The 26,621-nt window shown below is 36.1% G+C and overlaps 1 protein-coding gene across 1 annotated transcript; it reads right to left on the reverse strand.

Annotated features, from left to right (window-relative positions):
* Positions 1-24,341: 24,341 nt before the first annotated feature.
* Positions 24,342-24,863, reverse strand: LOC149236995 (toll/interleukin-1 receptor-like protein). Its single transcript, XM_089369106.1, has one exon. It carries the CDS (start codon positions 24,861-24,863, stop codon positions 24,342-24,344), a length of 522 nt encoding a protein of 173 aa, XP_089225232.1.
* Positions 24,864-26,621: the final 1,758 nt, after the last annotated feature.

The following is a 26,621-nucleotide window of genomic DNA, read 5'->3' on the forward strand; positions in this document are numbered from 1 at the left end:
CAGAGTTCTTTGGTTACTGTGTTCAATTTTGTAGCGCACGTTACCTTAGAAATATCAACAATTCACTATTTCATTAACATACCAAACTACTTTGCTTAGATTGTTCTTGCATTAATATTAAGCTTTATGTTCTGGTAATAGGACATGATTTTGTTAATGCTTAAGGTAATATCTAAGCGTTCACTACCGAATCAATGCTAATTAACTTAGTAAATCAAAAATATAGTTTTTACTTTCCTTAGATTGTTCTTGCATTGATATTAAGCTTTATTTTATGGTAGTGGAGAACTGAATTTGTGTATTCCGTGCAATCTCTTCGCCCAAATTTATGAACATTGGTTTTGGTTAACATTAGCAGCGTTAACATTGACTAATCTATGCAATAGCCTACCTTACAGGCTTTCTTATACCACTTTAATTGAGCCTTATGCCATTTGTCTTTATACCCAAGCACTAGTTCTATGCAGGAATTGCGTGTGTGCACCTAGATTGACTTCAATGTGACTGGCATTAAGATTCAAACCTGATTCATTCAATAGCAACGAGATCTTATTCGTTATCTCACTGTCTTTGTGAAAATTGTCCCTGTCTAGATACGTCTCCCCAGTTACCTATTCTTTGCATATTGGAACGCTTTTTCCTCTGGAGTTTTTGGGATATAGCCTTACTGGAACAATAATTTGTATGGCTTCTTAGTAATGTCAACAGTCATGGTTAGCCCAATCATGATCATCTTGTGACAAATTTTATACCGACATGGGAAAAATTAAAGAGAGTTGTATGCTTCATGCAAGCCAAACTGAGTTAGAGTGACTTCAATATCAGAGAATTCAAAGATTGTGAAAGAGATGTATCAAAATCCATCTGGGTCTAGAGCAGGGTAAACATTGACTAATCAACGCACTATAGGATGCTTAGGATTGCCTTAAACGTTGACTAATCAACGCACTATAGGATGCTTAGGTTTTCTTTAGATGGTGATTGCTTAGGTGATATTAGCTGCTAGTTCACCTTGCTATAGCACCTCGACTTTACATCAAGATTTATGCATCTTTCTTTATAGCACAGTTCTTTGGTTACTATGTTTTCCGTGCAATTAATATTAAGCTTTATGTTCTGGTGGTGGAGAACTGAATTTGTCTTCTCCATGCAATCTATTGGCCCAAATTTATTAACATTGGTTTTGCTTAATATTAGCAGGGTTATCATTGAGAAATATCAACAATTCACTATTTCATTAACGTAGCAGACTACTTTTCTTAGATTGTTCTTGCATTAATATTAAGCTTTATGTTCTGGTGGTGGAGAACTGAATTTGTGTTTTCCGTGCAATCTGTTGGCCCAAATTTATTAACATTGGTTTTTCTTAACATTAGCAAGGTTAGCATTGACTGATCAACGCACTATAGGATGCTTAGGATTGCTTTAGATGGTGATTGCTTAGGTCATATTAGCTGGTAGTTCACATTGCTAGTTATGCAATGAAGGTTTCCTCAAAAATATCTTGTTACAATAGTTCTCATTAATTATAGCTTTAAAGCAATTCACTATTTCATTAATCTAGTACACTACTCATCAATTTATGTACTAATGATCAATACGTTTTTTCTTCAATGTCTTCTACTGGACCTGTTCCCTGGATGTCCACATTGGCAGTCTGAACAACACAGTACACATTTTCAGTTCCAAAGGTACACAACAATCACTTCCTGTTCTACATCAAGTTTTGTTAACGCTGACATTGGCAGTCTGAGAAGCTCAGTACACATTTCCAGTTCCAAAGGTACACAACAATCACTTCCTGTTCTACATCCAATTTCATTGTTCAACTTGTTGTTATGATTTTGTGACTTGTAATTGCATTGCATTACTAAACATATTATTGCATCGAACACTTAGTCGTCATCATGTATGCTTTATCTGAAAAAGACAAATTGCAATTAGTCTTGGAAAAGCATCACTTATTTCACGTGAATGATTTCTCATATCTGATTGGAGATTGTTTATTCGATAGTTTAGAACTTTTGCTAGATTTCCGATACACATCAGTAGAGCTAAGGAAATGAACAATACAATATTTTAGAAACTGTCTCGAAAAACAAGATAGAGAAGCAATTTTGTCTTACGAACATGAACTACATGAAGAGTCACTTAAAGAAATGCAAAACATTAGCAACCGTGAAATATATTTAAACAAAATGGCTAGATCTGCATCAAACAATATACCACTAGGATCTAGAGGTCTATGGGGAGATATTTTCTGTATCCATTGGCTGAAAATTCCAATTAGGGTTTGGTCCAAAACAAACATGGGAATTTATTTACACTTCAATTCAAGTGTTGGAACAAATACTCATGACATATTATTCCATGAAGAGGATCCTCTGAATGGGCACTTTGAACCTTTGGTTCGTAGACCAAACTCTACAATGGATTGTACCTTCCAGCAACAAAGAAACACCTCATACGAACAAATGAACTTATCCAGTAAACAAGATAACATAGAAACATGTCATCTTCAAAGTAAAGAAGATACAAGTGAAATAAAGATATCTCATGCTGAGGCTGAAACATCTGATGTAGCAACCGTGACAAATACTGAGGAAATTGTGATGTTTCATTCAGCACATTCCTCAAAGAACAATACTGAAAAACAACCTGAAACAAAATGTCAATTTGTCGAAACTAAATTAAAACCATCTTGTGACTTAAACAAGCACAAAAGAAGTTTATCTTTGCGTGTGCTTAAGGACATTGGTCGGAAAAATTTGAAAAGGAAAAAAATAGACGTTGGATATAACAAAATCACAATGAAACGAGAAGTAGTTCTAGAAAACCTAGAACATGTTAGTGGGACAATGAGATTTCAGTCACTTGGACACTTGAAAAAACACATTAGAAACAGAGCACAAACATAAATTGTAACTTCTTGTCCCTCAAGCAAACAGACAAAAAGGTTATCTTTGCATTTGCTTAAAGGCATTATTTGGAAAAAAATTGAAAACACAGAAAATAAAACTTGCATTCAACACAACTACAATGAAACAAGACATAGTCATAGAAAATTTGGACTACAGTGCATCTGCAACAATATCAAAGGATCTTTCAGGACAAACAAAGAAATCAGGAAAATCTGATCCATTGATTCAATCAAGATCAATGAACAAACCAACAGAATTGTCAAAGTTTGAACAAAAATATCGAACACAAATAATTGACACACCTATTTTTAATTGTTCATCATGTCAAAGAAATTTTTTCAAAAGAGACATTTGCTTGGTGAAACAAGCAAATCAAACAACACAAAATAAGATTACGAAACTATCAACTAGTTTCGAGAATGTCAAATCTAGTGTTGCAAATGCCTATATTTGTAAACATTGCAAAAAAGCAATTGAAGATGACACAATTGCTAAATATGTAGTTCCTGAACAGATAAGAAGAAACAATGCCACTAGAACACTCACACAACTCACTGAACTAGAAGAAAGACTAGTTGCATTAAGGTTTCCCTTCTTGCAAATAAAGGAAATGGGCCATCAACATAAAAAGCCGCAACTAGGCTTAACTGGAGGGGTCATCAATGTCCCCACTAACATTTCTAGAATTCAATCTGCATTGCCTCGAACTATAAAAGACACTGACACAGTGGCCGTTGTTGTCAAAAAGAGTTTAAGATTCAAAAGTGCTTATGCATTTGGCCGAGTTCGAGTTCACAAAGTAATGAAGCATTAAAACAATTATGCAAAAGAATGATTTACAAGCTGGAGAACGCTACCATAAATGACAATTGGAAAGAAGCATTCCTACAAAACCAAGAAGCATATGAAAGTTCAAGTGAAGCTGAAGATAGCGAACATGATAACCAAGAAAATGATGAACCAACGACAAAAACATTGGTTCATGGATTCATTGATGCACATATTGTCCATGACCTTGTAAATAAACAAATTAACATTGCACCTGCTGCAGGATACATGCCATTAGGAATTTTCAAAGATAAGTACTCAGAAGAGATGAGTTTCCCATCACTTTTCTATGGCAACAAACACCCAACTAACATCTCCAAAAACTTTATGTATCAAAAGATTTGTCAGTGGGAAGTCCTTCATAAAAACCACGATTTTTCTTATCATACTACTAACGTGTTCTATAAAGCAATTTGCATTATCATAAATCAGGTATTGAATACAATGTGGATTAGAATTAGAAAAGGGCAGTTAAAGGGCAGAAAACTAGTCACGAAAGACGTTAAGTCAAAACTGAATCAAGATCGTATTTTAAAGTCTGAAATTGGGTACATGGACTTAAAAACAATTCGTACTTCACCTGACTACCACGAGCAAATGCGCAACAAACTCTATGCAATGATTTGACAACTAGGGCCACCCACTTTCTTTGTGTCCTTTAGCAGTGCAGAGCATCTTTGGGATCCTCTAATGCATGCATTGAGACACATAAAACAAAACACTAGAAAACCAAACACAAATGAACTCGACGAAAATGAACCTAGCTCATTAATAAGAAACGACCCTGTTACTTGTGTATGTTACTATAGGTCTAGGAGAGACACACTACATCAATTGATATCTCATGATCACAAGTGTTATGGAGAGCTCAATGACTACTTCTATGTAACAAAATTCAAAAATTGGGGCAGTGAACATTAACATGTGTTTCTGGGAAAACTAGTGTCTTTTCGATCGACTAGCCCTCTAGGACTGGCAGATACCCTAGAAACAAACAGTTTAAAGCAATTTGTGATTTCCTCTATGTATGATAGACAAGAGAGAGGCAAAGGAACCAACCTGGATCTTCCGCTTAAGTCCTTGCTAGATCTCTCTCTCCCTTGACAGAGCTTGCACCTCCTCTCCTACTTATCCCACTTAGAGAATAGCTATAGAAACAAAGTAACCAAACACCATCAAAGCATCTTGATCTATTATATCACAAGCATTGCAGAATCAAAAATACAATGAACATACAATGGCATTCACAAATAACAACATTCACAAATACACGATTGTATGGAGGAAAACTCAAAGAACTCTATTAAATAAGAGGGAGAATTACAACCCAGCTGTCTGATCTAGCATCATCCTCCCAGCATCAAAGCCCTCTTCACCTCATGAAAAGCAAGATCACCCAACAATACAATGTTCTTTCTCAGATACAAACTATCAACACTTCCTTACAAATTACAAAATTCCAACCTCTAGATCTCTCAGATGAGGGATCCATTTATAGATATATGCAAGGGTGTGAGTCATCTCTAGGTTTTTTATTAGTGTCATTACATTTGTTGTTTTTGGTTCCACTTGGAGATTTCCTGGATCTCTTACTCATCCCTGGGCGAATTCAGAGAATCAAGTGTCATAGGAGAAGTTTCTAGAAGATTCCATGAGCATCCACTTAGCAAACTGTCTCGGACATTTGTTCATTCTTGCTCATCGCACCCCATAGAAGGCCTCTTCAGTATGCATCGCACCTGGCTAGTGTAGAAGTTAGTATGCATTGCACCCTGACAGCGGAGCTTTCAGTATGGTGTAGTTTAGGCCAGTTCTGGATGGTTTTTCAGGTGGAACTTTTGGGGAATGATGTAATCAATTGACCATGATCTTTTAGAGTATGAAACAACACTTTTAGGGTTAAAGAGCACTATTTTATCGACATATAAGATTGGGGTTGAAGTGCCCAAATATGTCTATAACAGTTGCCCCCTAAAGCATGAAGTTGTAAATCTTTGATGTCGGGTGAAATGCTTTAACATGAGGATCTGAGGTTTCGAAACTTGAAAGGTGACCTATATAAGATACAATACAATACATCATCATAATATAATTTTTCATGATCTAGCTGAGGCAGGCATTCCCATGCTCATCTTTATAAATTCATTTCATGTACATAGAACAGATAATCGTCTGCAGTTGCAGACTGGTGATTCTTCATATGTAGGGTCATCGTCCCTGGCTTGGATGACCATCTGTGCAGCTTCTGTGTACATTTGATGTCTTTATATTCCTGAATATATCGCAACTCGGATGGATGAAACTAGATTTGGGGTCTTCAAACTTGTTCAATCTTCACCCGATGTACAAGTCGATCCATGTGAAAAGATGTTCTGAAGTCGAACATGGAAAGACATCGCCTGATTACCAGCCAATAATGTGAGCTGTTAACAGATGCGAGAGGAATCACCGATAATGATAATGACCCTCAAGGTACTACAGTACAATTCACGTGGTGTGAATATATGATCCGATGTCGAACACCACGCAAAATCTTTCGGTCGAAGGCCATTGATGTGACCCGTTGTGGGAGGGCCTTAATGTATCCCACATCTACGACACGAAACGAAGAAAATGATTTTTTGGAGGTGAAAACGATCGATGACACAAGGTTCGAGAATGGTGGTCATGAAAAATGGAGGTTGAAGGTATTGCAGTGGATGAGGCATTAACTGGATGGTGAATTCTCAATTGAATGATTTCTCTTGAACATATCAGCAACACTGAGACGGATTGGCAGTGTTAACCTCAAAAATGGATGGTGTGAAAGACCAATGGTGAAATGACCGTTGAATGGAATAACCCAACCCAACTCAATCATGGTGATGGAGTGAAAGTGTCATGTTCGAGAGCGACCTGATACCATAAAATTCTTCAAATTTTCTTCCCTTTTTCCCCAGTCATTGCTGACCAGTACCTCTTTATTTTTTTCAAGCTTGAGGAGAATAACATATGCTTGTTCTATAATTTTCCCTTCGGGCAAACCTGTCGCTTTGTTCTTAGCGAGTCTAGCGACAGTGAAACTCGTTCTTGTCTTGGTGGACGAGTTTGTCGCTATTGTTTTAATGAGTTTAATGACAAGGATAACTCGGTCCTTTTGATGTTTAGAGAGCTTGAAAAGGGACAAAAAGGAAACTCCAAAAGTTCTTTTTCGTAGCATAATCCCTTAGGTCCGAAAAAGATTAAAATAATACAAAAGGGATGACTTTTCGATCACTTTAACGAACCAAAAAATACAAGCACTCAAACTTTTTCGTAAGATAATCCCTCAGGTCCGAAAAGGATTAAAATCTACATGAGGGATGGCATTTCCAATCACTTTAACGAGTTGGAAAGGCCAATTTCTCGACAATCTTTTCATATTTAACAAGTCTGAAAAGGGTTTAAAGATAACTCGTTTTTGAGGAACGAGTGGTGTCTAGGGTAGCAACTGGTTCCGGGTAAGTTTGGAACTTCTCAAAACATGGTGATGTGAAGAAGGTGGCTAATAGGACCACTCGTCGCAGTTGTTCCTCAAAAGGGGTAAACAATCAAGTGGAAGTGTATGATCAACCAAAAGAATGGAGGTGATGGAAGGAACACAACCAAGGCAATCACAAAGGTTATTTACCGAAGGTAGGTTCATTTTTAACGAGCTTGAACTCTGGGGGAACATATGCTATGTGTGGGTGCGGGTTCATTTTTTAACGAGCTTGAACCTTGCGGAAACTATGCTCAGGGGTAGGTTTATTTTTTAACGAGCTTGAACCATGCGACAACATATGCTCAGTTTTTAGTTTTTCTTTTTATGTGAACTAGAAATGACAAAACTAAAAAAAACTAGAAAAGTCAAAACTAAAAAGCTAAGGAACTACTGAGGTTAGGTAGGATAGTTTCATTCGCGGTTAGACAAAATTCTTCCTTTGCTTCGTCCACAGCGTAGACAAAGGTGAATGGTGTGTTGGACCAATCACCTAACCTAAGGAATTAAAAAGCTAAAAAGCTAAAAAAAGGTTTGCATGCCCCTAGCATGATGAAAAAGAGAATCTCCAGTAACCATATGGAAATCACTGTGGTTAAGCAGGATGGTTTTTGTCAGCGGTTAGACAAAATACTTCCTGGGCTTCGTCCGCCAAATAGACGAAGGTGAATGGTGTCTCAGACCAATCACATAACCTACAGGGAGACCTATTTTTTTAGCTGGGTTCGTCCGCCAAATAGACAATGGTGCATGCCCCCTAAGCTTCGTTACATTTACTAGACTACTTGTGGTAATTAGGTGGATGGAATGAAGGTTGTAGAGACACTATTGATGTAAAACGACCATTTAGGGATGATGATTGACTTGGAGCTATGTTTGAACCAGGAAATGAAAGCTAGTCAATGGTGACAATTTTGCCTTCATGTGGGAAACACATCACTCGAAAGAGTGTTGAAACAATAGCCTCTATGTTATAAACATAGTCACGCCCAAGGAGTAGATTGTAATCTAACGGTCCTTGGACTACCATCACATTTAGGTGAATGGGTTTCCTTTCCAAAGTTATTGGTAACTTAGGAAGGATCCCTAATAGTCGACTAGTTCCTTTGTTAAAGCCTGACAAATTCTGTGTAACAGGCATAAGCGATGGAAAACCAAGCGCTTTCCAAGCTGTTGAGGAAAGGATACTCACTAACGCACCCTCAGCTATGATAGTACCTGACACGATCATTTTTTAAACTTGTACTATGATCCGAAAAGGTACATAAGGAGGAAGGTGAGTTCTCGCTAGTCGATTCCAATCAAAGGAAGTGACTAGACTGCTTGGAGGGGGTACCAAATAAATGGTTGAATTAACCCTTTGAGTAGCGGGAACTGGGGGATTCTCTTCCTGTTGTGAAGGAACTTGTGGATTGCCCCCAAGTTCGTCGGACTCTGAAGTAACAAAGAGAATTTGAATGGTATCGTTCTCACTCTCTTGGGGATGGACATGATCTTTTGAAGGTAAAAATGGGTCGACTGCCATCTCGACCTGTTGACTTTGGTCCGGTATGGACTCAGAAGATTCACTTTCAACGATAGGTGTTTCGACTGACAGTTCAGTTAAGTCAGTCGGATTTTCAACTAGTAAAGGACTTGGGGAGAGTTTCCTGTATCTAGGTGGAAGTCGCTGCGGTGAAGCAGGACAGTTATGCAAGACTCTTTTGGCTTCATCCAAAAAAGGACAACGGGGAAGGGTATGGTCCCCTTCACATAACCTACATGGAACTTTGACCTTTCCTTTCTGTCCATGGACTTCATTATCACTAGTTGATGGTGTGCTGTCAACATGATCACTAGAGGTTGATGACACCGGTTGGTGCGAACGGGGGGACCATTCTCTCAAGATCTGAGGAATGCACGGACATTCTCGATGAAAATGGTCTCCTCTACAAATTATGCATGGAGATCTGGGTTTAGGAGCTTTAATGTGTGGATTTTCACCAGCTGATGCATCCAAATCTATGGTTTCTTGGTTGCCCCCTTGCTGAATTGACTTCTTCTTCTTCTCCTTACCTTTCTTCTTCTTCTTAGCCACCTGGTTATTAGCATCACTACTTTCACCAAGCAAAGAGGAAGAAGGGGAGGGAGAAATAAACGAAGAAGAAGGCGAGGGGTTAACTTTAGTATCAACTGGATGTTGATTCGATTGCTGAGGAATCACGTTATTTTGAACCATAGAGGTTGAGAATAGCCATACTGGCAGGCAAATAGTAAGTCCCGGAAGGGAGAATGTGGCCATATGAGGAGCACCAATATTTCCCCAAGAAGTAAAAGGACTAGGATTCCCCTCCAAAGGGATTCCTTGATTGGTGGACTCCATTATCTCAACCTAAGACCAATGAAGGAATAGGGATGTTATTCCGAATTTAATAAATTTTAATGACGCTTTGACACAACTTTTCTTTTTCAGTTTTTAAGAGTCGAGAAAAATCTAAAGATGACTCTAGTCCCCTTCGATTTTTAATGAGCCTGAAGTGACAAGTGCTCAGATGGACCTTTTCTTTTAAAGAGTCGAAAAGGAATGAAAGTGACTACTCTGGAAATCTAGACAGAGGGATTACCAAACCAATCGCAAAACTGCAATATACACCTTGGTGATAAATTAAAGAGAAATTACCAAGGACTTATGTACGGCAGTCAATCTTCCCGAATGTTGTGTTCAGTGCATTGCGATCGATAGGGCGGCAGACACGGCTTCCTATGGATAAAGGATATAAGCCTATTGTGGTCTCCCAATATATACTCGATGGTACGGGGAACACAAGTCTGTGCTAGCACTTGTCGTATCAAAGAGGAGGAATCACCCAACCTTCAATGAAAATGATAGTTACTAGTTTTTACGACGCCGGAACACATCTCTAGCCTAGACCTCTAGATGTGTTGCGTTAGGTTCCAAAGTGTTTTTAAGTTCATTGAAATTTATTTTAGAGTTGATCTTGTTTAAAAGTTTTCCTTTCAATGGTTCACCACGTGATGTAGATTTAAAATTCCTAAATATGCAGTCTATAATGATAAACAATCGTTTTTTATTTCGAGCAATGAAAATCCTAGCTACTAAGGAAAGAAGATTACGATTCTTTCAAACAAAGAGAAAAGAGCACACACTAAATGCATTTTTCCTAAATCATTTTTCGCACACAGTCTAAATGAAAATGAAAATGCATGTATTTGTTTTTTGTTCCCCTTAATGTGAAAAATGCCAAAAAAGGAAAACTAAGTAGAGCAAAGATTTCAAATATTTTTACTCAAAGCGACTTTTTGACAATTTCTTTTTCAAAATAGAAAGGAAGACTAAACGACACTTTTAGATTTCAAATAGAAAATGCTTTCGACACTTCAAATATCAACAAATCAAATAAAGTACATGACAAAAAGTTCAATTGACTATCGAGGGAAGGAACACTCAATGACACTTCTCTTTTTGACACAAAACCACAGTTACGACACTTTTTGTACCAAAACGATAGTTCGATTTAAGCAACTTTTTGACAAAGGATCATAAATGATGGAAAAATGCATAAAAACATTTACTAATCCTAATCAATGGAGTTTGATCTATCTGATGCAAGGAGGCTTCACTAATGAGGTACTGTTCATAAGTAGCAAAACAACTAAACAGAGCTGAAAACAAGGACAAAAACCCCAAATTTTAAGAAGGGAAATAGGCTCAGTCAGTCATCGCACATGGGCTTCACAGAAACATGGATGTATCGCACTTTTCAGGTTCAGGAGGTGCGATGCATATTGGTTGACAGTGACAGACAGTGCGATGGGCTAAGGAGTGCAACTGAGATGGGTTTCGACTCAAATTTGCAGCTGATTTTAGTGAGTTAAGCTAAGCTATAATAGACAGTAAAAAGAAAAGTACAGAGGTATGATCTTGAGAGGTTACTGAGCTACCAAAAGGGCATCTAGAATGTTTGTAGTCAAATGTTCAATTCATAAACTAAACCGGAGATTGACTGAAGTAGCATTCATCTACTATGCAATTGTAGAGCAAGAGCAGTTCGAAGGCTATTTGGCTAACTTCAGGCTCTATCTATAGTTTATAAAACAAACAACAATAACAAACAAGCATCTATTCGCTCCCCAGCAGAGTCGCCATTTTGTTTCTGGGAAAACTAGTGTCTTTTCGATCGAATAACCCTCTAGGATTGGCAGCTACCCTAGAAACAAACAGTTTAAAGCAATTTGCGATTTGCTCTATGTATGATAGATAAAAGAGAGGCAAAGGAACCAACCTAGATCTTCTACTTAACTCCTTGCTAGATCTCTCTCTCCCTTGACAGAGCTTGCACCTCCTCTCCTACTTATCCCGCTTCGAGAATACCTGTAGAAACAAATTAACAAAACACCATCAAAGCATCTTGATCTATTATATCGTAAGCATTACAGAATCAGAAATGCAATGAACATACAATTGCATTCACAAATAACAACATTCACAAATACACAATTGTATGGAGGAAAACTCAAAGAACTTTATTAAATAAGAGGGAGAATTACAACCCAGCTATCTGATCCAGCATCATCCTCCCAGCATCAAAACCCTCTTCAACTCATGAAAAGCAAGATCACCCAACAATACAATGTTCTTTCTCAGATACAAACTATTAGCACTTCCTTACAAATTACAAAATTCCAGCCTCTAGATCTCTCAGATGAGGGATCCATTTATAGATGTATGGAAGGGTGTGAGTCATCTCTGGGTTTTTGATTAGTGTCATTCCACTTGTTGTTTGTGGTTCCACTTGGAGATTTCATGGATCTCTTACTCATCCCTGGGCGAATTCAGAGAAGCAAGTGTCATAGGAGAAGTTTCTAGAAGATTCCATGAGCCTCCACTTAGCAAACTAGCTCGGACATTTGTCCATTCTCGCTCATCGTACCCCATAGAAGGCCTCTTCAATATGCATCGCAGTTGGCTAGTGTAGAAGTCAGTATGCATCGCACCCTGATAGTGGAGCTTGCAGTATGGTCCAGTTTAGGCCAATTCTGGAGGGTTTTTCAGGTGGAATTTTTGAGGAATGATCTAATCAGTTGACCATGATCTTTTAGGATATGAAACAACAATTCTAGGGGTTAACGAGCCTAGTTTATCGACATATAAGATTGGGGTTGAAGTGCCCAAATATGTCTATAACAACATGGATTATTTTGGATAAAATCTGCATCAATCTATGGTCAAAATACAAACATTGAAATTGAAAATTTCGTTGACAAATACTTGTCAACTAATTCATTGCTCATTGCAAAGGAACTTAGAGTTCTACAAAACCATTGTCACACAAAAAGTTGTAGGAAGCATAGAAATTCTAATTGTAGATTTAATTTACCAATACCACCGATGAAAGCAACAAAAATACTTGAGCCTCTTGATTTTGATAGCGATAAAACAAAAGCACATGCGAAACTAATCTTTGAGGTAATAAACAGTACAAGGTACAGTGAAAATGATACATTTGATAGCTTCTTGGATAGCCTTGGACTAGTACATAATGAATACATACATGCCATCCAATGTATGCTAAATCGAACAACTCTATTATTGCAAAGAAAACCAGTTGACACCTGGACGAATAACTTTGCACAACACATTCTAGGGATTTGGATTGCAAACACTGATTCCCAATTTGTACTTTATTCATATGCAGCTGCAATGTACTGCAGTTCCTTTATGACAAAAGAAGATAAAACAATCACAAGAACATTTAGGAACATATGTGAAGATCGTGTCATAACAAAATCTGACATCATGAATACCATTAGTTCTTTAGGGAAAGCTTTGGTCAACTTGCAACAAATGTCTGCACAACAAGCAGTGCATATTGTGTTATCGCTTCCACTAAACTGTAGTTCACGAAAGTGTGCATTTGTTCTTAAAAGAAAAAAGGACTTGCAAAAGGAAGCAGATGACTCATAAGACATAATGTGCCCATCAATCATTGACTACTATGTTCTACGACCTATAGCTATTGAACTTGTATGTTTAGCAGAATTTGCATCTAGTTATACAAAGAAAAGACAAAAACACTGAAAATCAAGTAGACCATATGTCATTCGATGTGTCAGATATAAAAAATACAAGGACATTGAAAATCATTGTAGAGAACAATTAATGTTATACTATCCCTATCGAGTAAGTGAAACTATGATTAAGCAACATCACGCAACTTGGCAATCTGCATATCTTGCATTCGAAGAAACAGTGAAGGAAAATGAACAAAAGTTCAAATTTGTTACAACAGCTACATGGGGTGACATAGATGATGCAATGCACGCAGTAGAAATAGAAACTGAACAAATATTCAACATAGATAGTTTAAAATCAAATGAAACAAAAACTATAACATTTGACAAATCGATAGATGACAAATACGAAAACTATGACTTCCAAAATGACTTGGCACATTTCCAAGATACAAAGAATTTTTCTCTACGATCTACAAGGCCATATGAAATCATTAAACAACCACATATACTTGAAGACATAGAGTACTATGAGTTTATGTGACAATTAAACACAGAACAAGCAAGAATAGTCACTGATGTTGTAACAAGAAAATTGTATAGACCAGATGAACTGATCTATTTGTTATTAACAGGAGGTGCAGGAACAGGAAAGACACACACAGCTAAGGCAATTTTCCAATCCTTAGTACACATACACAATGAGGCATTTCCTTATAACCCATCACAACTAATAGGAATAATCATTGCATACATGGGCAAAGCCACTTTTAATGCTAGTGGTGTGACATTGCATTCTGCATTCTATTTTCCCTTTAACAAAGCATATTGCCCCTCACTAAACAACGAAAAACTAGACACATTATCAAAGCACTTTCAACAACTGCGTGTACTCCTCATAGATGAGGCATCGCTTGTTGGTGCGACAACATTATACCAAATTGATAAGCGACTCCGACAAATATTACACACACCAACTTCATACTTTGGTAATGTTGACATGATATTCTATGGTGATCTCTACCAGGCAAACCCAATAAGAGACTCTTTGATCTTTGAAAACCCAAAAATTAACAAAAACATAATTCCATACGACTTTTGGGCAGAGAAAATAAAATGTTATCAATTACACACACCAATGTGTCAAAAAGACGCATTGTTCATCGATGTCATGAATAAGATGAGATTAAACATGCAAATAGATCAAGATATTGCTTACATAAACGACAATTGCTATAGGCCCACACCTTTAAGCCCAATTTTCCCATACATTTTCTATCGAAACAAAGATGTCCATACTCACAATGCAAAAATGCTTTCACTAACAAAGGGGGAACAAATAATGCTCGTTGCAATTGACAACTACGAGATGCCTAGATCAAGCTATTTTGCCTTTGATAAAGCAATCTCATTGCCATCAACAATTACAGTTAAACAAAACATGTTAGTTGAACTATATGCTGGAAAATACAATACTAACGATGGATTGGTTAATGGTGTTGAAGGGATTTTCAGATCCTATTCATCTAATAACAATAGAGCTAACATTGTCTGGATAGAATTTTTAGACACAGAGATTGGGAAACAACAAAGAAACAAATTCAAACAGCTATACAATATAAATATATTGCCAAGTTGGACACCAATCTTTCGGATTGCAAAACCACTAGCAATGTCTCATAACAAATTACAAATCACAATTTGAAAACAATTTCCAATCCAATTAGCCTGTGCACGAACAATACACTGAACACAAGGACTGACATTGGATCAGCTTGCATTTGACGCAACTGGTGTCACAAAACATGGTCTAGTCTATACTGCACTATCACGTGTTAGGACTATCGACTCATTATACTTGATTAACAAATTGGCACAACAAAACTTCCATGTCAAAAACAAGATAGTCAATGAAATGGCACGACTAGAAACAATTGGTGCATGGGAACTAGAATTCGCAAAGAAGAAATCTGATAACAAGAATGTTTTATCAATTGCAAGTCTAAACACATGTAGTCTACGTGCACATCTTAGTGACGTGATCCATCACAAGGACTTAATGGACAATATGATTCTCTGTTTTCAAGAAACTCATTTGCACATTCCGCCAATAGACAAAGAGTTCTTATCATTCAATTTTTCCATTACACATTCTACACATGGCATCCTTACTTGTATAAGAAAAAAAATATCTATTAAAGCAACAAAGACATTTTGCAAAAACAAAACAGAACTTACGCTAATTGACATGTACTTTCAACAGCCAATTTTCTTAATGAACATTTATGCAGCACCATTTGAGCAAGTATCCACGATAATACAAATGATTAAAGAAGCAAAATCGCAAACTACATATACCAATTGTGTTTTCTTAGTCATTGGTGACTTCAACATTGACATCCAACTACAAACAGCTCGTAGCAGAATCTTTGTACAGTTTATGGAAATGGAAAACTTACAAGAAATAACAAGTAAACTATCTCTGCAACGAAAAACAATAATAGACCATATCTGGACAACCTTGCCCATAAAACAATGTGAAATCAATGTGACATGGGCATATTAGTCTGATCATAGCATATTCTATGCTTTACTACAGCTCTAACGCCTCTTTTCTGTGCAATCTGCTAAACATGCCATAAAACAAAGTCTATGTTTTCCACTTTTTCACCTAGAGAACTGAAACCTTGTCCACCTAGCAAACTTGCACATAGTAGACCCTACACACTTACTGATCACTTGCACTGCGATCACTCACTCATGCACTAGATATTGTTGTAGGGGAATTATGCATCCTGGTGAAAAAACACGTAGCGATTGGTTCTATTGAATTTAGATTAGAATTAGCTTGAATTTTGGGAGTATAGAATTGACCACTCTGAGACCTATAGAATTCATAGGGATGTCCTAGAGAGATTTTTATGTCCCGGCAACCAATACTTTGAAGTGTCCCGAATTCTATGTTCTCCAAGCAAAATCAATGTGCAATCGACATACTAATTTCTAAACAATTTGCTAAAGATCTCATTACAACAAAGTCTATGTTTTCGCAGCTTCTTTGCATCTACTCTGGCCAAACTAATCCAGGTATGTAACAACACATAGAATAGCATTATGCACAGATTTACTATTGAATACAACACATTTTTCTTGTAAATCTAACAGCTTGTACTCATGTCCTGTACAGGTAAATAATATGAAAAGACAACATGAAGAAACTACTGCTCCAGAGACCTGCAGCTCCTCGAAACCTGAAAAAAAGGTAACTAAACAAGCTTTATATCTATTCTTACAAGTTTTCTAATGCAAACAATATGCTAATTCAGATTCATTTAATGTTTCTCTACAGACAAAAACAACAAGAGGAATCTGAAACAAAGGCTAAGCATCAAGAATGTAATCCAATCACGATACAAGAACTAAAGAGCCTCAAAGTCAGAACAACTTTTCACGGTGACATCCTTGTAATATATAAAACAATACTTGATCGACTACACATAATAGAATTGTTACGTGCTGACCTAGTTGATAGCAAAGGGGATATGGAAATTACACTGAATGTGCCACACAATCTCATCGCTACTGTTGAAGCCAAACTTGTTGTTGGCCAGGGAATTTGTATCAAATATTTTAAGGTCTCCACAAAAAAAAATTATGACCATGGAGGCTACACTTGCATATTAGTTCTACATGATAGAAGCACTGTAGAAACAATCCCATCCATCTGTAACGAGTACAAATTTGTACCAACAACAACAATTAGGCAGCTCACAAACACAACAACTCCATTCGCGATCGGCACAGTGGGTGCCCTTGTAACATCTGCAAAAGAAATAGGTCCTCAATATGTGCTAGACATCAAGGATGACCAATCTGAAAAAGACAAAGCCACGGTATGTACAAATTCAATCATACATACTTTTTTACATTTACTCAAATAGATTTTAAAGCAATTACTTTTAACACTAGTGCATTTTGCAATTCAGGTTTATCTCTTTAGTACATTTCTATCATTTTTCAAATCCATACAAAAACAAATTTCGAAACAAGAAACACCAATGGTGTTGTTTCGAAATGTTGTTAGAGGAAAAGAACACAGATCACTACGCACGTGCAAATCCACTTTTATAACAGCTGTCAACTCGAACAGAGTACTTGCAGATCTGAGCAAGCTAATTGTCTCAACAACAAAGGTTGTTTCATGTTTCACAAAATATAAATTTTGTTGAATTATTTATTTTGCTCCTAGCATTTTCTATTACAATATCTGCTAGAACTACACTGAAACATGAACCAGGTAGAAGGAATGCTGACAATAGCAAACATTCATGCAGATCCTTTTGTAACAATTTCCAACAATTTCTCTTTTCCAGTAGATACATTTGGAACAGTTTCCGCGGATAAACTTGATTGTTTCACATGTAAAGAGTTAACCACATATCGATGTTGTCTACAATTGTAGCGCATTATCCAAACAAAGGAAAATGTTCAGTACGAGTGCATTCTGAAAAAACGGTTTGCTACTAGAGCTTTGTCCATCTTTAACAGATCTGACATATGAAAAGTATCTACAAGACATTGTTGATGTTACATACAACCTACGAGACTTCCATGTACAAAGCAGTTTTGTGTTGGATAGTTCAAATGTCATTTTGCGTACAGAATGATGCAACTTCACTGTCAAAGAGGGTTAATCTCTTCTGTTATCTTATGTGTCCACCTGCCATGGTGCTCGTCTTCTGTTGTTGCCTTTTCATGAAATTTGTTCAAATTGCATTGTTTCAACATTTTGTTTCATAAACCATGCTCCCCAAAACAACTGACAAAATAGGTTGGCATTTTGCAAATGTAACCAGAGTGCAACTTTTGCAATCTGCAGCAAACCTGCAAGCCTTTTGGTGTCTGTGTGCTCAATCTGAACTCTAGGATCAAGGAGCAAGGTGGGATGATGCAGTTAGTGTGTATACACACCCCAGAATAGCTCACAGAATAGGTTGGCACTTTGCAAATGTAACCAGAGTGCAATTTTTGCAATCTACAGCAAACTTACAAGGCTTTTGGTGTTTGTGTCCTCAATCTGAACCCTGGGATCAATGAGCAAGGTGGGATGTTGCAGTTTAGTATGTCATGATACTCAGAATCTCTTCACAATTGTAAGTTGGATGTTTTCCTATCTGATCTACAAAAGCAAAGCATGATGACATGATACTCAGCATGTAATGATTGCTTACTGAAAAGCAATTGCAAAGTTAGTAACTATCTATCCTATGGACCAACTAATTTACCTTCTCGACAAACTAAGCTTTGTAGATGTTGTATCATTGATCACTAGATGTTGTAAATAATAAATATTCATTTATTGTCTTAGCTTAATGCTTTGGATGCTGCAAATAATAGATATTCATTTATTGTCTTAGCTTAATGCTTTGGGACATATTGATGATCATTTCATATTCGCCTTCATATCAATGCAAAAAACAGTGTGTGATATATGCACAAAATCACTTGCAACATTCACCTCTTTCCTGCCCCTAACACCATGCTTTTGGTCACCCAAAGCGCACAATAGAGTAGTATTTTCTAAGATTGTCTCCACCAAAGCCTCCAATGTTGCCAACTTTTTCTTTGTCTAGACAACACTATCCTGAGCACCCGACCTTCTTCTTCTTAAAACCATATTCTTGCTACTATGCATCGATACAAGGCATGTTCATAGGTTCTGTGACTACATCAATCAACTTCATAGCTGACATTCTCAGCATCCTTCCTAACTTCCTGGTCATTATAGGCACACTACAAGTCTTGGTCTCATCCAAGAATATAAAACAGTTCTTACATGGCATACGAATTGCTCAACAAACACAGTCTGAGGATTGTTCAGTGTCAAATCTATAGGACTAACAGATTGCTGGTAGCCTTAAGCTCATAGCATTGGTAACATATAAGCTCTAAGATTAACTACCTGTATTTACCTATTCTTTGTTATAACGTTATGAGCTCTTAGTATGAAGCTGGGATATACATACTTCCCTAATCAATGGAGTTTTATGTTCATCTTACGTATTTACTATAATCAATAGTTAAACATCACACGTAGTATTAGTATTAAACATAGCTTAATGACTAGAATAGTACTAATATTATAGGCAATGACATTAGCTCTATTCTTACACGTATTTCTTATAATGAATGATGACCCTAGGGTAAATGCATGTTAATGTGTCTCATTATATGGCAAAAGCAAAAAAGTACTCAAATGAAAAAAGATTAAAAAAAAATGAATATAAAAATATCAATTAAATGAGTTGAGTTTCATACTTGTTAATTATAAAAAATAAATGCTAAATTTGTAGCAAAGCTAATTGACAATAAATTTTGGTAAAAGCTATAGTGAACCTATTTTATGGCTTCATAAAATATAAATAATGCTATAAAAAGTAAATACTAAATTTGTAAATAAGTCAACTGATAGTAAATATTGGTAAAAACTATGGTTAATCACTCACAAAATATAAATAACTTTTTTAAATATGCAGGTTAAAATATGTAAAGTTAAATGAAATGCTAAAACTCTTTAAAATATATATATAAAAATAGAATTAGAATTTCTAAACAAATAATTTTATATATTATATTTTGAATAATATAAAATATGTTATTATAATCATATTTAAAAATTTTATTATAAAAAAATTAAAATATATTTTAAAAAATTTCAAAAAATAATTTTAACATTTTGTTATATGTTATTTTCAAATTTCTATTAAAAAAAATTGATTTTATAAACTTGAAAGGATAGTTTCTTGGGTCGCAGTTTTATATATACAAAAAGATTATCATTTTTACTAGTATTTTAATAATAATTAAAAAATATGCTTACTTTTTATTTTTAAATTTGTTTAGCAATCTTTGGAATGTTTACAACACATCTCTTAAAGAAATTGGAATTAAAAAACATAAATCAATAGAGAAATGGGGGGTCGCAATTTTGTCACTGCTTGAAAATTTATGTAAAATATTAATGAATATCTTTTAAACTAGATGTGTCATATATGCATCAAACCACTTGCAGCACTCACCTCTTTCTTGTTACATGTGTATAAGCTATGGTGCTTCAGGGTCTCTATCTTGAGAAACTGCCTCTCTCACAGCCAGATGTGTCATATATGCATCAAACCACTTGCAACGCTCACCTCTTTCTTGCTACATGTGTATAAGCTATGGTGCTTCAGGGTCTCGATCTTGAGAAACTGCCTCTCTCACAGCCTCTGGATGTCACACCTGGACTTACCAAACTATTATGTTGGATGTATAATGTCCTAGCTAGTACTTACCGTCGTAGTACCGTTTCCTGATGACTCACTCTCACTATTGGCCTAGTCCCTGGTAGGTAGTGTGGAACCTCATAATTGATTAGCTCATAATGCTAAAACGCTGGGTATACCTCTTTGAGACCCGGCCATACAGATGTCCTTATAACCCAGTTCCTCATTTTTATTAGCTTTATAAAAGCCCTCTGGTTTAATAAAGGAGTTGCTCATGTAAGATGGTTGGTTCGTGAAAAAAACAAGTAGTTCAATGTTCAAAGTACCAGGTTCATGGTTCATAGCACAGAGCTTAACCGGAACTACAACCGTCTATCTTGAGAAACTGTCTCTTAACCCTTGCTGCTTACTCTGCTATTAGTGGTGCTTCCATTGGTTTAATTGGCGCAGCATTGGGATCTTAAACGGCCTCTGCTACTGAAACTGCTTAATCAATCTGCTAGCCAACTAGTATTGTTTTTGCTCGCTATGCTACTTGTGCCAGATACAACTTCAACCAACAATAACATAGAGCAGGGACTAGCTGCCGCGCAACCCCTCTTGTTTATAAAACAAACTAATGTTATTTAAGAATTTATGATATAACAGTCCGCCCCATGTGCCTCCACAAACTCCCCCTCCACCTTTGCTTGCAACACCGCCAAACCCTCCACCCACTCTACTAACTCTGCCAAATTCTCCTCCAGCTGCACCACTAGCACCTTCGCCTAATCCTCCTCCAACTCCCGCCCTGCCACCTACACCTCCGCCCAAATCTCCTCCAGCGCCACCACAAGCTTCGTCTGTATAAATATAATTATATCAGAAAATGCATAGATGAAGAGAAGCAATAAAAAATTGTTAGCCTATAGGTCAAGAGATTATTCCCAAGAGAAAAAGCGTCACTAGATTCCCAATTCGTCTACGCCAATCAAAACTGGTATTCTAAATGCTTTATTTCGAATCAATGCCAATCAAAATTGGTCTTCTAAATGATTTATTTCGAATCAATGCCAATCAAAACTGGTCATCTAAATGCGTTATTTCGAATCAATGCGTGGTACTGGTAGGTATCTGGTCGGTGCTAAGATTCGAGGAAATTGCTAACTTCTGCTGGATGCTTTATGTCTACCTCGGAAAAAAAAGATGTTGTATGTCTAGTCAATGTGTCGTCGTATCTGATAGGTGACAAGAGTCCAAAAAGCAGTGTGTTGAGATTCGAAGGAAATTACTGAATTTTGGAATCTTGCCACCAACCCAATACCACGCATTGATTGGACATAAAGCAGATCAGATTTCATTTTCCTACGGCTTTCTGGCCTTCTCTAAGGATGCCACAATTTTGCTTATTGGGTGAAATTATCACTGGAATTTGGGGTGAAAATTTTCAAAAAATCTAATTTTAGTGTTTGACTCATTTTTTATGGTGGAAATGGATTCACACTATCAAGAATTTTTGGGCACCCAATATCTTGAAGCTTCATAACAATGACTTTGATTTCCAAAAATTTCTTCTAGATTTTTTCAAAATTGTGTCAAATTGCCATTGTTTTCAAGGCAAAATCGTGGCTTCGTTACTACTGGTACTGATTCCTTTGGCTAGTCTCAACACATCATTTTCCAAGACAAAGCGTATCCCGACATAAAAAATGTTATGCATCTCATTCATATGTAAAACAATTGGCATTGATGAAATGTTATGCATCTCATTCATATATAAAACAATTGGCATTGATGATAACTTCACATTCTTGGATGGCATAATGGTCCCAATGGTTAGAAAAGTGGTTTTATTTCATGTAGTCTAACGAGGTAGAGGAGTTGCCTGGAAAGTTATGGAAATTCGGTTATATTTAGGGAAAATTTTGTAAGGATTTTTGTAAATTCAAATTATAGTTGTTAAACTTCAAAATATTAGGTGCTTTAGACGTTTTCGATGGTGCTGAATCCATTTCCACTATCAAAAATACGATTCAAACACTGCCTCTACAAGATTTTTTTATTTTTTTTGCTTGGATTCTGACCACTTTTGGCTGTCCGGGCAATTCCTCCACCTCATTAGACGACCATTTCATTTTGTTTTTTTAAATAAAGATGATAAGCACACTGAGTGATCTGATGTCATAATGGTCTCAATGGTCAAAAAAGTGGTTTCATTTTGTTTTTTTCATAAAGATGAGAGTGATCAAATTTGATTGGATGTCATAATGGTCCCAATGGTTAGAAAAGTGGTTTCATTTTGTTTTTTTTAATAAAGATGACAAGCACACTCAAGATGTCATAATGGTCCGAAATTGTTTTTTTTTTATAAATATGAGAGTGATCAAATTTGAAGGACTGGTATCAATTTCATTTGGAAGAGTATATATTCATCTAACTTTTCAAGGATGAAAGGTTAAAAAAAAATTGTACTTCAATTGACAAGTGTAAAGTAAATAAACCCTTCATTAAAAAGGTGCATAAATAAAGTAATGCCCTTCTAAACCTGTACACCTTGAAAAAATTAGATCGTGATTACATCAAAATACCCCAAAATTTCAATAAAACTAGTGAATAAAGAAAGAATTTTCTCAAATTTTATTTAAAAAACAACTAAGCAAATGTTTCTTTCATTCATTATATGATTTTCAAAAATATTTGGACTTACATCATTGAAATTTCAATCTATTTGCCCAATGAGAGAGGCTTTCTACTTTTCATTTGTTTCCATACATCATAAATAACATTCCAATCTACCTCATTTAGAGCATGAGGTGCACTAAAAGAGAGGAACATCAACATATCTAGCATCTCCAATGAAAGTCTTGATTTATCATTGCTTTTAATCTCGTTTAATTTTGAGAAGCCTCTTTCACGCATTGTTGTGCTTGTTGGAATAACAAGAATTGTTTGCTATAATTGCATCAAATATGGAAAGTCTTCATACCATTCAGGTTCATCTCCACATAGATCCCATGCTCCAAACATATGTTTTTAGGGTATGATGTAGAAATAGTACAAATAAATTCATTCATTTCACCCAAACATCTAGCAATATCTACAATAGGTGATTCCCCAACACTAAATTTTTGACATAAACATTTCAACCATCTTTTAGTTTGAGAGTCCTATCTAGAGATTCAATCATCTTCATAACAAAACATTTTCCCAAAAGAATACAATCATCTGTTGTCCCTGATGTTTATGTCTTTGACAAAATTTCAATGGTCATGGTGATGGTGCTTGTGTTTGTGTTTGTGGCAATGTGGAGGGGTTGGGGGAGGGCGAGCGTGAATGGTGAAGGTGGATATCCTATTTGATCTTTGTGATTAACCCTATTTACATGGTCTATCTACATCCATCAGAAGTTTTAATCACATTTTCTTCCCCCGCTTTGCATGCCTTAGAAGACTGGGAACTAATTGAAGCACGAAATTATGCATTTTTGGCTTTTCAGGTTCGAAGAATCTAACTAACAGTATTCATTATAACTGTGACAATTTTATGAATTTCATTTGCTTTTGCTCTGTTTTTACTTGTCTTGCTCAGGAATATTTGTTTATTTGTTAATTATTTTTCCAAGAGATTTTATTGATCTTATTACAGGAGGACTTATTGCTACCACATGTGCAAAAATCATCTTCGCTGCTTTCATTCCCTTTCAAAATAAAATGCAAACCGATAATAAGTGGCGGCAAGTCTGCCTACTTCACTGTGCAGAAATGCCTAGGTACAGTGCCATCTATCTATCAATTCAACAAATTTAAATGCTAAGATTTACATGGAGGGGTGGTGTTCTCACTTGTTATATGTCTCTCCGTCAAAACCTTTTATTTCTACAATGTCAGAGAGAGCCTTCCTCCATTTTTCAAGTGTGTTATCTTGGTTGGCCATCAACATTTTTTTCTGTTGAAGCTGGTTTAGGGTTTGAGCATAGACTCCCTTTCCACCCTTCGTCCACCGAAGATCTACAGGCTTGACACCGTAGAAAACCGGGATAACGGTGGACTTAAAATTTGACATGGAGTCCACCATCAGTACGAGCTCATCCAGGCACCATTTTGAAGACGCATAATTTGGAGAAAAAATTGCTATGTGCACAGTGGCTGTTCTAATGGCGCTTTCAATTTGAGGGGTTATATTCTCTCCCTCGCGCAATTCCTGCTGGTCTAAAAACACAAGCAAGTCATGTGCGCAAAGGCGATGGTAGAGATCGGTGGCCAATGTTTTCTTGACATCGGGGCCCCTGTGATTGATGAAAACATCAAACACATAGCTTTCGTTCTCGCCTCGTGAGGAGGATGTTGAAGAGGAGGCCATTGGATAGAGAATAACAAAGAAGTAAAGATTGAAGATGTGTTGCAGAGGTTAGGAGGATGTTGAAGAGGAGGCCATTAGATAGAGAATAAAAAAGAAGTAAATATTGAAGATGTGTTGCAGAGGTTGGGAAAGCATCTTAGCACGGACCAGATACCACGCATTGATTAAAGATAAAGCATTAAAGATCAAAGGAATTTCATCGTTTTGGAATCTTGCCACCGACCCGATGTAGGAATTTCCTCCCACTGAATTTTGGAATCCTGCCACCGACCCAATACCACGCATTGATTGGACATAAAGCATATCATATTTCATTTTCCTACAGCTTTTTGGCCTTCTCTAAGGAGGCCACAATTTTGCTTATAGGGTGAAATTATCACTGGAATTTGGGGTTAAATTTTTCAAAAAATATAATCTTAGTGTTTGACTCATTTTTTATGGTGGAAATGGATTCATACTATCAAGAATTTTTTGGCACCCAAATTCTTGAAGCTTTTTAACAATGACTTTGATTTCCAAAATTTTTTGTTAGATTTTTTCAAAATTGTGTCAAATTTCCATTGTTTTCAAGGAAAAATCGTGACTTCGTTACTACTGATACTGATTCCTTTGGCTAGTCTCAACAAATCATTTTCCAAGACACGGTGCATCCTGACATAAGAAATGTTATGCATCTCATTCATATGTAAAACAATTGGCATTGATGATAACTTCACGTTCTTGGATGTCATAATGGTCCCAATGGTCAGAAAAGTGGTTTCATTTTGTTTTTTTTTTAATAAAGATGACAAGCACACTCATTGATCTGATGTCATAATGGTCCCAATGGTTAGAAAAGTGATTTCATTTTTTTTTTTTTCATAATGATGAGAGTGATCAAATTTGATTGGATGTCATAATGGTCCCAATGGTCAGAAAAGTGGTTTCATTTTGTTTTTTTAATAAAGATGACAAGCACAGATGTCATAATGGTCCCAATGGTTAGAAAAGTGGTTTCATTTTGTTTTTTTCATAAAGATGAGAGTGATCAAATTTGAAGGACTGGTATTAATTTCATTTGGAAGAGTATATATTCATCTAACTTTTCAAGGATGAAAGGTTAAAAAAAATTGTACTTCAATTGACAAGTGTAAAGTAAATAAACCTTTTATTAAAAAAATGCATAAATAAAGTAATGCCCTTCTAAACCTGTACATCTTGAAAAAATTAGATTGTGATTACATCAAAATACCCCAAAATTTCAATAAAACTAGTAAATAAGGAAAGATTTTCTCAAATTTTATTTAAAAAACAACTAAGCAAATGTTTCTTTCATTCATTAGATGATTTTCAAAAATATTTGGACTTACATCATTGAAAATTTCAATCTATTTGCCCAATGACAAAGGATTTCTACTTTTCATTTGTTTCCATACATCATAAATAACATTCCAATCTACCTCATTTAGAGCATGAGGTGCACTAAAAGAGAGGAACATCAACATATCTAGTGTCTCCAATGAAAGTCTTGATTTATCATTGTTTTTAATCTCGTTTAATTTTGAGAAGCCTATTTCACGCACTGTTGTGCTTGTTGGAATAACAAGAATTGTTTGCTATAATTACATCAAATATGGAAAGTCTTCATACCATTCAGGTTCATCTCCACATAGATCTCATGCTCCAAACATATGTTTTTAGGGGTATGATTTATAAATAGTACAAATAAATTCATCCATTTCACCCAAACATCTAGCAGTATCTACAATAGGTGATTTC

The sequence above is a fragment of the Pinus tabuliformis genome, chromosome 8 (assembly GCF_031772625.1).
Source record: "Pinus tabuliformis cultivar Carrire ecotype Pingquan chromosome 8, CPIR1, whole genome shotgun sequence".
Classification (NCBI taxonomy): domain Eukaryota; kingdom Viridiplantae; phylum Streptophyta; class Pinopsida; order Pinales; family Pinaceae; genus Pinus; species Pinus tabuliformis.

What these genes read in the sequence shown, in the direction of transcription:
- LOC149236995 (XM_089369106.1), bottom strand. Translation starts at nt 24,863, where the DNA reads ATGGCCTCCTCTTCAACATCCTCCTCACGAGGCGAGAACGAAAGCTAT.